This window comes from Otolemur garnettii, unplaced genomic scaffold (assembly GCF_000181295.1).
Source record: "Otolemur garnettii isolate 467f Iridium unplaced genomic scaffold, OtoGar3 scaffold00144, whole genome shotgun sequence".
NCBI lineage: Eukaryota > Metazoa > Chordata > Mammalia > Primates > Galagidae > Otolemur > Otolemur garnettii.
The window spans coordinates 2,707,476-2,717,986 of NW_003852539.1; the positions used below are offsets into that span (position 1 = coordinate 2,707,476).

The 10,511-nt window shown below is 53.6% G+C and overlaps 1 protein-coding gene across 1 annotated transcript in view; it reads left to right on the top strand.

The window, feature by feature from the left end:
- Window positions 1-3,044: 3,044 nt before the first annotated feature.
- The window catches only part of COL9A2 (collagen type IX alpha 2 chain), an 18,379-nt gene continuing 10,912 nt past the window's right edge, over window positions 3,045-10,511 (top strand). The window contains exons 1-16 of the mRNA XM_023518687.1: window positions 3,045-3,175; window positions 4,339-4,413; window positions 5,620-5,655; window positions 5,739-5,801; window positions 6,838-6,891; window positions 7,001-7,036; window positions 7,132-7,155; window positions 7,493-7,546; window positions 7,979-8,032; window positions 8,148-8,195; window positions 8,358-8,414; window positions 8,512-8,565; window positions 8,862-8,915; window positions 9,270-9,323; window positions 9,422-9,475; window positions 9,587-9,640. Of these exons, the coding sequence (XP_023374455.1) occupies window positions 3,104-3,175; window positions 4,339-4,413; window positions 5,620-5,655; window positions 5,739-5,801; window positions 6,838-6,891; window positions 7,001-7,036; window positions 7,132-7,155; window positions 7,493-7,546; window positions 7,979-8,032; window positions 8,148-8,195; window positions 8,358-8,414; window positions 8,512-8,565; window positions 8,862-8,915; window positions 9,270-9,323; window positions 9,422-9,475; window positions 9,587-9,640 (843 nt within the window). The 5' untranslated portion in view covers window positions 3,045-3,103. The remainder of the gene's footprint in view (window positions 3,176-4,338; window positions 4,414-5,619; window positions 5,656-5,738; window positions 5,802-6,837; window positions 6,892-7,000; window positions 7,037-7,131; window positions 7,156-7,492; window positions 7,547-7,978; window positions 8,033-8,147; window positions 8,196-8,357; window positions 8,415-8,511; window positions 8,566-8,861; window positions 8,916-9,269; window positions 9,324-9,421; window positions 9,476-9,586; window positions 9,641-10,511) is intronic.

Below are 10,511 nucleotides of genomic sequence, written 5' to 3' on the forward strand. Positions count from 1 at the left end.
AAAAAAAAAAAAAAAAAAAAAAGACAGACATATAGACCAATGGAATAGAAGGAAGCCCAGAAATAATAGCTCCCTCCTATGGTCAAACAGCTTTTTACAAGGGTGCCAAGACCATTCAATGAGGAAAGGACAGTCTTCAACAAATGATGCTGAGAAAACAGGATATCCATATGCAAAAGAATAAGGTTGGACCCTTATCTAACACCATATACAAAAATTAACTCAATGGGAGGCCAAGGCAGGTAGATTGCTTGAGTTCAACACCAGCCTGAGCAAGAGTGAAACCCCATCTCTAAAACTAGCTGGATGTGGTGGCGAGTACCTGTAGTCCCAGCTACTTGGGAGGATGAGGCAAAAGAATTGCTTTAGCCCAAGAGTTTGAGGTTGCTGTGAGTTATCATGCCACAGCATTCTACTGAGGATGACAAAGTAAGACTCTGTCTCAAAAACTTCAAGTTAGACCTCCTATTTGATTCTGAAATCCCATTAATAGGCATCTACCCAGAAGGAAAAAAAATCTTTTATCATAGGGACATTTGCATTAGACTATTTATTGCAGCTCAATTTACAATTGCCAAAAATGTAGAAACAACCTAAATGCCCACCAACCCAGGAATGGATTAACAAGCGTGGTATATGTACACCATGGAATACTATTCAGCCATTTAAAAAGATGGAGACTTTACATCTTTTGTATAAACCTGGATGAAGGTGGGAACACATTGTTCTTAGTAAAGCATCACAAGGTTAGAGAAGCAAGAATCCATTGTACTCAATTCTAATATGAAGGCAGTAGATGAAGTAACACAAGGGGTTGGGTGGGGGAAATGAAGGAGAGGGACGAGGGAAGGGGAGGGGATTCATAGTGTGTGGCACACTCTTGGGGGTGGGATACAATTATAAGAGGGACTTTATCCAACAAATGCAATCAGTGTAACCTAATTCTTTGTACCCTCAAAGAATCCCAAACAATAAAAACGAAGACTCTGTCTCAAAACAAACAAAAAATCCCCTCAAAAAACAAAAACATAGGGCAGCACCTATGGCTCAGTGGGTAGGGTGCCGGCCCCATATACTGAGGGTGGCAGGTTCAAACCCAGCCCCAGCCAAACTGCAACAACAACAACAACAAAAACAGCCGGGCATTGTGGCAGGTGCCTGTAGTCCCAGATACTCGGCAGAGGCAAGAGAATTGCTTAAGCCCAGGAGTTGGAGGTTGCTGTGAGCTGTGATACCACAGGACTCTACTGAGGGTGATAAAGGGAAACTCTGACTCTACAAAAAGAAAAAACATACTCAAAAAGAGTTGAAGATCTATACATGAAAACTAAAATTGTAAAATTCTTAGAAGAAAATGTAGGGCAAAATCTTCTCAACATTGGATTTGGCAGTGATTTACTGGACATGACACCAAAGGCACAGGCAACAATAACAACTACAAAATAGCTGACTCCATATACTGAGGGTGGTAGATTTGAACGCAGCCCCGGTCAAAAAAAAAAGAAAGAAAGAAAAAGACAAATACCATATGATTCCACATGAGGTAGTTAGAGTAGACAAAATGATAGAAAAGGAAAGAATGGTGGTTGTCAGGGTCTAGGGAGAGAGGAGAATGGGGAATTATTGTTTAATAGGTATAAAATGTCAGTTGTACAAAGATGAAAAGAGTTACAGAGATGCATGGTGGTGAGGGTTGTACAATATTTTGAATGTATTCAATGCCACTGAACCGTACACTTAAGAAATGATTGAGGCATGGCCAGGTGTGGTGGCGTGTTCCAGCCCCAGCTGTTAGAGGCTTCCCAGTACACATATCAGACTTGGATGAAGAAGCCTGCTAGCTGACTCCAGTCTTAGCTGCCATCTGACTGCAACCTTGTAATAAACACCAAGCCAGAACCAGCCAGCAGAGCCACTTTTGGATTCCTGATCCAAGAAATTGTGTTAAGCCACTAAATTTGGGAGGAATTTGTTATGCTGCAATAGATAATTTATACACCAGTGTGTGGTCCAAATGTGAAACGTATCCCTTTGCCACAATTTCCACTCCCCAAAAAGAAAACTTACACAAGGCCTTTGTGCGTTTAGTCCACAAGAGATGACTTAAAACCGACAATTTAAAATTGAATTTAAACTCCCCCCCCCTTTTTTTTGAGACAGAGTCTCATTATGTCACCCTCTGTAGAGTACTGTCCCGTCACAGCTCACAGCAACCTCCAACTCTTGGGCTTAAGCGATTCTCTTGCCTCAGCCTCCCAAGTAGCTGGGACTATAGGCGCCTGCCACACGCCCAGCTTTCGTTGTTGTTGTTGTCATTGTTGTTTAACTGACCCGGACTGGATTTGAACTTTCCAGCCCTCACTGGGACAGAAGCAGGAAGCGTCTTGAAGCTTTGGAGCCTGATTTGAAAAGGTGAATGGCATAAAACAGAAGGAGGGAGGTGAAGAATTTGGGGTTGGGGTGCGGCCAACCCTTGCTGAAGAGTTGGCAGTGAAGCAAGAGGAAAGAGTATTCTTGAGGTGGCTGATCCAGGAAGGATTTTGGTGTTGTTTTTAATATGGAAGACACCTGATCTCGGAGAAGATGGAGCCAGTGGGGAGAGGAGCAAGGTGGGCACAGGCTGGGCAGAGCCTCAGCCTGGGCCCTGGATGGGGAGGACTGACCCAGGCAGATGAGGTTGGGCACGTGGGGTAAGTGATGGGTAGGGTCAGGAGGAAGGTGCCAGGCCCCAGAGGTCAAGCTGAAGGGGGACTTAGGATGGCCCTCTGCCTTCTTGCAGAGAAACAGGACCATCGTCTCCGTTCTGGGCCCGGGTTGCCCCCCGGATTACTCAGCTGGGCCTCCGGGAAGCCGACAGAGGGTGGGCGCTGGCCCGACCAAGAGGGGCGGAGCTGGACGAGGGCGCCGGCCTGCCTCACTCCCCATCCCGTGGGTCCTCTCAGGTGACAGACCCCGCCGGCCCCCGCCCCGCCCCGCCCCGCAGCATATTCGGGAGGCCGGACCAGTCCGGTTCGAGAGCAGCCAGCGCCGCAGCGCCAGGAGCCTCCGCCGTCGGCTCGTGCTTGGCCCCCGGCCCCAGTCCTCCGAGACCTCGCAGCCCGCCATGGCCGCTGCGGCCGCCCCCCGCAGCCTCCTCTTTCTCCTCCAGGTCCTCGGGCTAGCCCTGGCGCAGATAGTAAGTCCTACGGCCACTTTGGCGCAAGGGTCCGGGGTGCGGGCTTTGGGGCCCAGGGTTCAGGAGTCTGGTGAACGTCTGTGCCTGTTCCCGCCTCCTGACGCCCCCTAACTCGAGGGGGCAGCTGAGGACTGCCCGCGGCGCGGGTCCCGCGGTGGGTGCAGATGTGGTTGGTGCACAACGCGGCATCATGAAAGGAAGTGGATAGATGGGCCAGGGAGCCGGAGGAACGCTGTCCAGAGCAGCTCGGCCCCGCGCGGGACAGGCTGGGGAGTGGGGAGGAGCCGGCGCTCCGACCTGGCATCCGCGGGAGCCCAGGTGGCTGGGAAGACAATGGTGCCCATTCACCCGCTGCCGAGCTTCAGCCCCTGCCGCCTCCCAGGGGGCATCGGCTCCAGCCAGACGCCTCTCTCGCCCGGCGGCGGCCTGTCCGCCGGCCGCTGGGGGCTGCGGGCACGTAATGTGCCTCCGGCAGGGGTCGGGGCAAGGTTCCGCGCCCGGTCTGGCGCCGGGTGCAGTTCGCAGCTCGCCTGTGGGACGTCAGCCTGGCACTTCCCCGCTGGGGGCACCGAGCAGCGGCGCTGGGGTAGGTGGGAAGAAAGTACCTACCCGCTCCTCAGTAGTCCCCCTTTCTGCGCCGCCCCCACTTTCCCGTCGGGTTTTACCTTCGGCAGGGGAAGAGAAGGAGGTGTCTACCCACCGTCTATTACAATAAAACGAGCTACCATTAATTGAGGGCCAACCGTCCGCCAGCCACCTTGCGTACCATCTATGATTTGTCTGAGCCGTCCCCATCTCCATCACATCCCCCCTCCATGGCAGTGCCAGGGCAGCAAGGTGCGGTGGAAGGAGTCGGGCAGACCCAGGGCGGAATCCTGGCTGCGCCGCTCACTCCTAGTGACCACGACCCTTACTTAATCTTTCTGAGCCTGTTTCTTCATCTGCCAACACGAATTCGAGTATTCAGTAAGATAATGTATGTACTGGTATACAGCACCTGGCACACAGCAGGTTCTTGACACACAGGAGTTCGCGGCTCCCCTAGAAGCGTTCTTTCCCCGGGGGTGATGCACCTCTAGGACCCCGTTCCCAGGGTCCACTGCAGACTCTGGGAGGCCCAGCTCCTTGCAGTGTCTGACTGTTGCACCCCTGTGTGTTTTCAGAGAGGTCCGCCGGGAGAGCGGGGTCCCCCAGGCCCTCCAGGGCCGCCAGGAGTGCCTGGATCGGACGGCATCGACGTGAGTCTAACCTGGGCGGGCGCAAGAGGGAGGTGGAGGACAAAAGGGAACTTTGTGTGCTCCAGGGTGAGGAGGAGTGGGTGCCTGGGGTTGTAGTGCCCCCTGACGCCGGTAGGCGGCGCCGGCCCGCAGCACAAGGAGCCTGTTTGTTCTGCAAAAACCTCAAACCAGCCCTGAAAGTCAGAGCCAGTTATAGCTGCCGTCAACAACGAGCTGCTGTTCAGTCTGCCGGCCACAGCTCACAGCAAGCCCTTATCCCCCTCCTCTCCTGTCCTCACTTTTTGAGGTAGGAGAGGCTTTAACCCCTGGCCCTGGTTCTGACACTTCTGGAAGCTTCTTCAGGGTAGCTTAGAAGCCTGGGCCAGACCGCTGACTAGCTAAAGCCAGATTCTTGTCTCCTTTTGCATTTTTTCACCCCGATTTAGAATCAGTTGGGGTTGTGTCCTGTTCCCCTGAGCATGGTGAGGGTTAAAATGCCTCATTCTGGAGCCTCCCCCAGGAGGTCAGCTTGATGTTTACCCGTCTGGACAGACTTCTATTCAACCTGGCGTCCCCACCCCCAACACAGGATGCTGGAGCCCAGCCAGGCTTTGACTGCTGCAGGCTCTGAAATGCCAGGAGGCCTCTCTGGGGCTGATTCTGACTCCTCCAGCCCTGCCTGTCCTCCACCAAGGGTCCTTTGTGCCTGGGCAAAGATGTTCTTCCTTCCTTGGGCACATTTTGATTGCCCTCTTTGAAGGCCCCCTTGGTCCTTGCCCCTACCCCAGCTTCTTGTTTTCCTCACCTGCAGTCCAGAATAGAGCTGCTAGTCACTGCCCCTTCATGTGTCTCTGAAAGCCCCAGCCTTCTTCCCACACGTGCACAATCCTAGAGGCATGAGTCTCTGGGGTAACTGCAGCCCACACCCTGTGTGCAGCCTCCTAACTGGCACCTCAGCAACATTAGCATGTTGAAAACCCTCCTGCATGCTAACATCACTCTCTGTGGCCCCGGCTGGGGTTGGTCTCAATGTGCCTATGACTTTGTGGTTGTTATTGTTGAGGGAAGGGGGCTGTTTTCCTGAGGAATGCAAGGCTGAGGGGACCTGGGACAGAAGAGAGGGGAATGAGGACAGGAACACCTGGGACTGGCCAGCAGGGGCCTGTGCATGCCTATGTGGGGCAGCATGAGCCACAGGGCTCTGTCTCACCAACTTGTATCTTGCAGGGTGACAAGGGGCCTCCTGGGAAAGCTGGCCCTCCGGTGAGTGCTTTTTTTTACTCTGACCTTTGACCCTTCCAATTCCTGCCCTCCTCTGGCTAATATTTGCTCCACTTGTTTTCAAGGGCACCAAGGGAGAGCCTGGCAAAGCCGGGCCAGATGGGCCAGATGGAAAGCCTGGGATTGATGTGAGTACCTGAGTGCTGGGGAGGGCAGGTAGGGCTGTCACCTCCTGGCAACATGGCTGATCTCTTCAGAGATGGGCCAACAGGATAAGGACTGTCCACCTCTGAGCCCCTTCACCTTCATATGATTGAGACCTCACTGGAACTTCACACTCAGACTGGGAACACTGAATTAAAGGCAACTGGGGTACATAGAAGGCTTCTGCCTTCTGTGGGGTGCAGCTTCCCCCTGCTCATCCACAGCAGTCGTGACTTAGTCTCACATTTCTGGCCTCCAAGGACCACACTGACTATGCTGGGTGGGGCTGTCCCTGTGTGCCCTGTCCTTTCCTCCCCTCTCTCCAGTCTCCTTCCAGTAGCCATAGGCACAGCCCCAGGAGAGGAACATCATTTGGCTGCTACCACAGAGTGCCCAGAGGCCCCCAAGGTCACAACCAGCCTCAGGGCCATGAGGATAGTCTTCTGGTGGGGGATACCCTTGGGTTGATTACTGAAAGATGGGAGGAGAGAGAGACCTCATGAGTTTCCTCTGTCCTGCTGGCTCAAGAGGTATGCCTAGGGGTGTGACCAGCCAACAGGTTCCTTTTGAAGTCATCCACACCCTGCAAAGATTACAAATCACAGTGCCCTCTCCTAGCACTTCAGTTCTCATCATCATTCTCACTTACCTCTAAACATGATTGACTCATTTTGCAGATAAGAAAACCAAGGCTTAGAAAAAGTTGCCGAGGCCAGACACCCATCAATGACCAATCTAGACCTATGTCTAGGTCTTCTAGACTTCTAAACTGGGAGGCATGAAGCCTGGACTGACAAGTCTTTGTTCTTAGTTTCTCATCTTTCAAAGAGGATAATTGTCCTTCCTGCCTCCCTGGGTTACTGCGGGAACTGGGGAAAGGGAAAGCAAGGTGTGAAAGTCCCTAGGCCTTCATGGGGTGTGGTTAAAGGGAGCCTGGGGCCCACTCAGCAGAGACTCACTGCCCTGTGGGTCAGGAATCAGGTTGCTCCTCACTGATCCTACTTTCTCATTATCCCCCAGGGTTTAACTGGAGCCAAGGGGGAACCTGGAGCCATGGGAGCCCCCGGAGCCAAGGTAGGTAGCCTGCTGGGGACTCAACACTGGTAACTTTGGGCCACAGTTTTAAAGAGGAGCAGGGACCTGGGAGACCTCAGTCCCTGAGTGTCTCCCATTGCTCTTGTAGGGCCAGCCTGGACTCCCTGGTCCTCCTGGCCTGCCGGTGAGTACAGCCTGCAAGGGCTTGAGGGGCCCTTTGTGTGGATGGAGGCCCTCAAAAGGGAATCATGAGCCCAATTTCCTTTCCTTCTGTTCCAGGGCCCTGGTTTTGCTGGACCTCCCGTAAGTCCTCAGGAATGGGACAGGGTGGGACAGACTCCCAAGGAAGGAGGGGACAACAGAAAGGCTTCTAGGGAATGGCCATCGTGGGGAGGCGCCAGCATCCTGTGATAGTGTTGGGACTGCCAGAGGCCATGGGCCAGCCCACTCCAAGATAGTCACTGACTCTGGGATTGTCTGGTCCTTAAACCAGACTGGTCCTGATGCCAGTCTGTCAGTCTCTCTGGTGTTAGTCAAAAAGCAAAAGTGGGGAAGGAGGCTTGGGTGCCTATCTCTACCTTTATGCCCAGGGAGGGCTGACCCTCAGAGGCACCCTGATCATCAACTCTCTGCTCCCCAGGGACCACCTGGACCTGTTGGTCTCCCAGGAGAGATTGGAATCCCTGGCCCCAAGGTGAGCCCCAGCCATCCTCTACTCACTTGGCCTCCTGCCCTCCAGTTGGCAAGTGGAGGTGGTCTCCCAGGGAGCTCCTCCAGGCAGAAACCCTCCTGCTTTGGGCAGCGTCTGTGGCTCAAAGGAGTAGGGCACCTGCCCCATATACCAGAGGTGGCGGGTTCAAACCTGGCCCCAGCCAAAAACTGCAAAAAAAAGAAAAGAAAAAAAGAATCCCCTCCTGCTGAGCCCACCCTGCAGTAGGTCTTTCTGGGAGGCCAAAGGCTGACCCCATCTCCTGCTGAGCAGGCCTTGGTCTCTCCAAGAAGGTGGATCTTAAAAGGTGACCTGGAGGGCAGGGTGGATAGGGCAGTGGCAGGAACCAGAGGAGGGGACAGGGCTAACCTAGGAAGGACTGAACAGGGTTATGATTTGGGCCCTTCTTGCTTCCAGGGGGATCCTGGACCGGAGGGGCCAGCAGGGCCTCCAGGACCCCCTGGGAAACCAGTAAGTGTCCTTGGCCCTCACATGTGGCACTGTGCATGGGGAGGAGAAGGGTCTTTGAGCAAGCCTGGAGTGGGACGGGTCAGGCCAGACTCTGTCTTCACACATCTCCTCTCAGGGTCGTCCAGGAACCATCCAGGGCCTGGAAGGCAGCGCAGATTTCCTGGTGAGAGTGGGGCCTGGGGCAGGACTGATGCAGGGAGGGGCAGCCCTGGAGATAGGGTCCATGAGAGATGGGGAGGTGAGAGGCTGGCAAGATGGGGATGCACTATCTAGCTGGCCTACCCTGGACCAGTGATTACAAGGCCTTGTGGGATTTTCTTTCCAGTGTCCAACCAACTGCCCAGCAGGTCCAAAAGGCCCTCCAGGGCTGCAGGGAGTGAAGGTGAGAGCTCTTGGCCTGAGTCTTGGGAAGGTTGAGTTGGTGATCAGAAGGGAGCGATCAGAAGGGAGCCTCACGTCAACCGCTCTTCTTCCCTCAGGGTCATCCAGGCAAACGTGGAACTCTGGGGGATCCTGGGCGCCAGGGGAAGCCGGTGAGTGTGAGGGCTGAGGGCCATGCATAGGGATATGTGGAGAGGGTCCTATAGGGGCCTGTCCCCTTCTTCATCCCTTCCCCTCACCCCGTGGGTCTGGGGCCAGAGGCCAATATTCCAGGTCATGTCTCTGGCCACATCTCCTAGTTTGGCCTCAATATCCCCATCTGTAACATGGGACTGTGTGGTTTCTAGGGGTCCTCCTTGCCACCTCTTTCTGGGGAAGGGGGCTGGCTTGTCTGTGTATTTGCCTTTCCATCTGCCTGCCTGTGTGATGGCTCATCCCTGCCCCTTAGGGTCCAAAAGGAGATGTGGGTGCCTCTGGAGAGCAAGGCATCCCTGGACCACCGGTAAGGAACACTTCCCCTCTGTGGCCCTCCTGTCCCTCATCCTGGGAGCCTTTAATGGAATCATTTCCCTGCTCAAGCTTAGCTTGTAAAAAAGACACTTTGTGTTCAGCTGGGAGCATCTCTGGGTGGGAGAGGGAAATTGAGACTGAATGTCAGCCAGAAGGCCCAGCTGAGGTACAGGCATTTCTCCTCCCTGGTGATTCCCTGGTGTCTGGGTCTCAGTGTCCCATCCATGAGATGGGGACTATGCTGCCTACCTCAAAGGGCATCATGAAGACTGAGGGTGGAGGTCAGAGGAGGGAGATATCGTGAGTGAGACTGTAATTGCTCTTGCTGTCATTTTTTTCTTGACAGGGTCCCCAGGGCATCAGGGGCTACCCAGGCATGGCAGGACCCAAAGGAGAGACGGTACGTGAATCTAGGGGTATCTTAAAAAAGCTGCCAGGACCAGCTCTCTGGCCTGTAAGGTCCAGCCAAGGCTGACTGGAAACCTTTTCTTTCCCCAGGGTCCTCGTGGATATAAAGGCATGGTGGGCTCTGTCGGAGCCGCTGGACCACCAGTAAGCCTGCTCCACACCCTCCCCCACCAGAGGCTGGGGCTTCTACAGCTATAAACTGGGCAGCTCCCCTCAGCCCACATAACCTGGATTCCTGTTTGTCTTTCTTGTCAGGGTGAGGAAGGTCCAAGGGGGCCACCAGGCCGAGCTGGGGAGAAGGGAGACCTGGTGAGTCCTCAGCATCCCCTACCAGTCAGGGCCTTTGAGGAGTACTGGGCTAGACTCAGCCCTACCCAAGGCCTCTGTGTGTGTGTGTATGGGGGTGTCTGTACATGTGTGTAACTGCGGAGGGGAGGATTATTAGGAATTTGGGCCTGGGCAACCCAGATTCAGACATTAGAAGTCCTGGGCTCCAGTCCCAGGGTCACCAGGCCAAATAATGAAATTCCAGCAAATCAGCCATGGGGCTAATGGGATTTGGTCGGGATCCCAGTTCGCTTAACTTTTTTTTTAATTAGTAGACTTTGGGGGAGTAGTTTTATTTATTTACTTATTTGTATTGTGGTGAGAACACTTGAGATTAAGCAGTTGTAGGCTTGTAGGGGAAGTCAGCAGAAAGTACAATTAACTCTTTTTATGTTGTTACTTAGTTTTGGGGGGGGGTTTGTTTGTTTTTTTGAGATAAAGTCTCACTTTGTGGAGTGCAGTGGCATCACAGCTCACAGCAACCTCAAACTCTTGGGCTCAAGTGATCCTCTTGCCTCAGCTTCCCGAGTACCTGGGACAACAGATGCCCACCATAATGCCCAGATATTTTTAGAGATGAGGTCTCGCTCCAGCTCAGGTTGATCTTGAGGCTCCACCTCAGCCTCCCAGAGTACTGAGATTACAGGTGTGAGCCACTTCACTGGCCTTGTTATTTAGTTAGTTTTTTTTTGGCTGGGGCTGGGTTTGAACTCCCCACTTCTGTCATATGGAGCCGGCACCCTACTCCTTTGAGCTAAAGGTGCCGCTCCTTGTTATTTAGTTTTTTCTTTTTTTTTTTTTTTTATTGAATGGTAACTGTGTACATTGATGCACTTTGGGGGTTCAGTGTGGT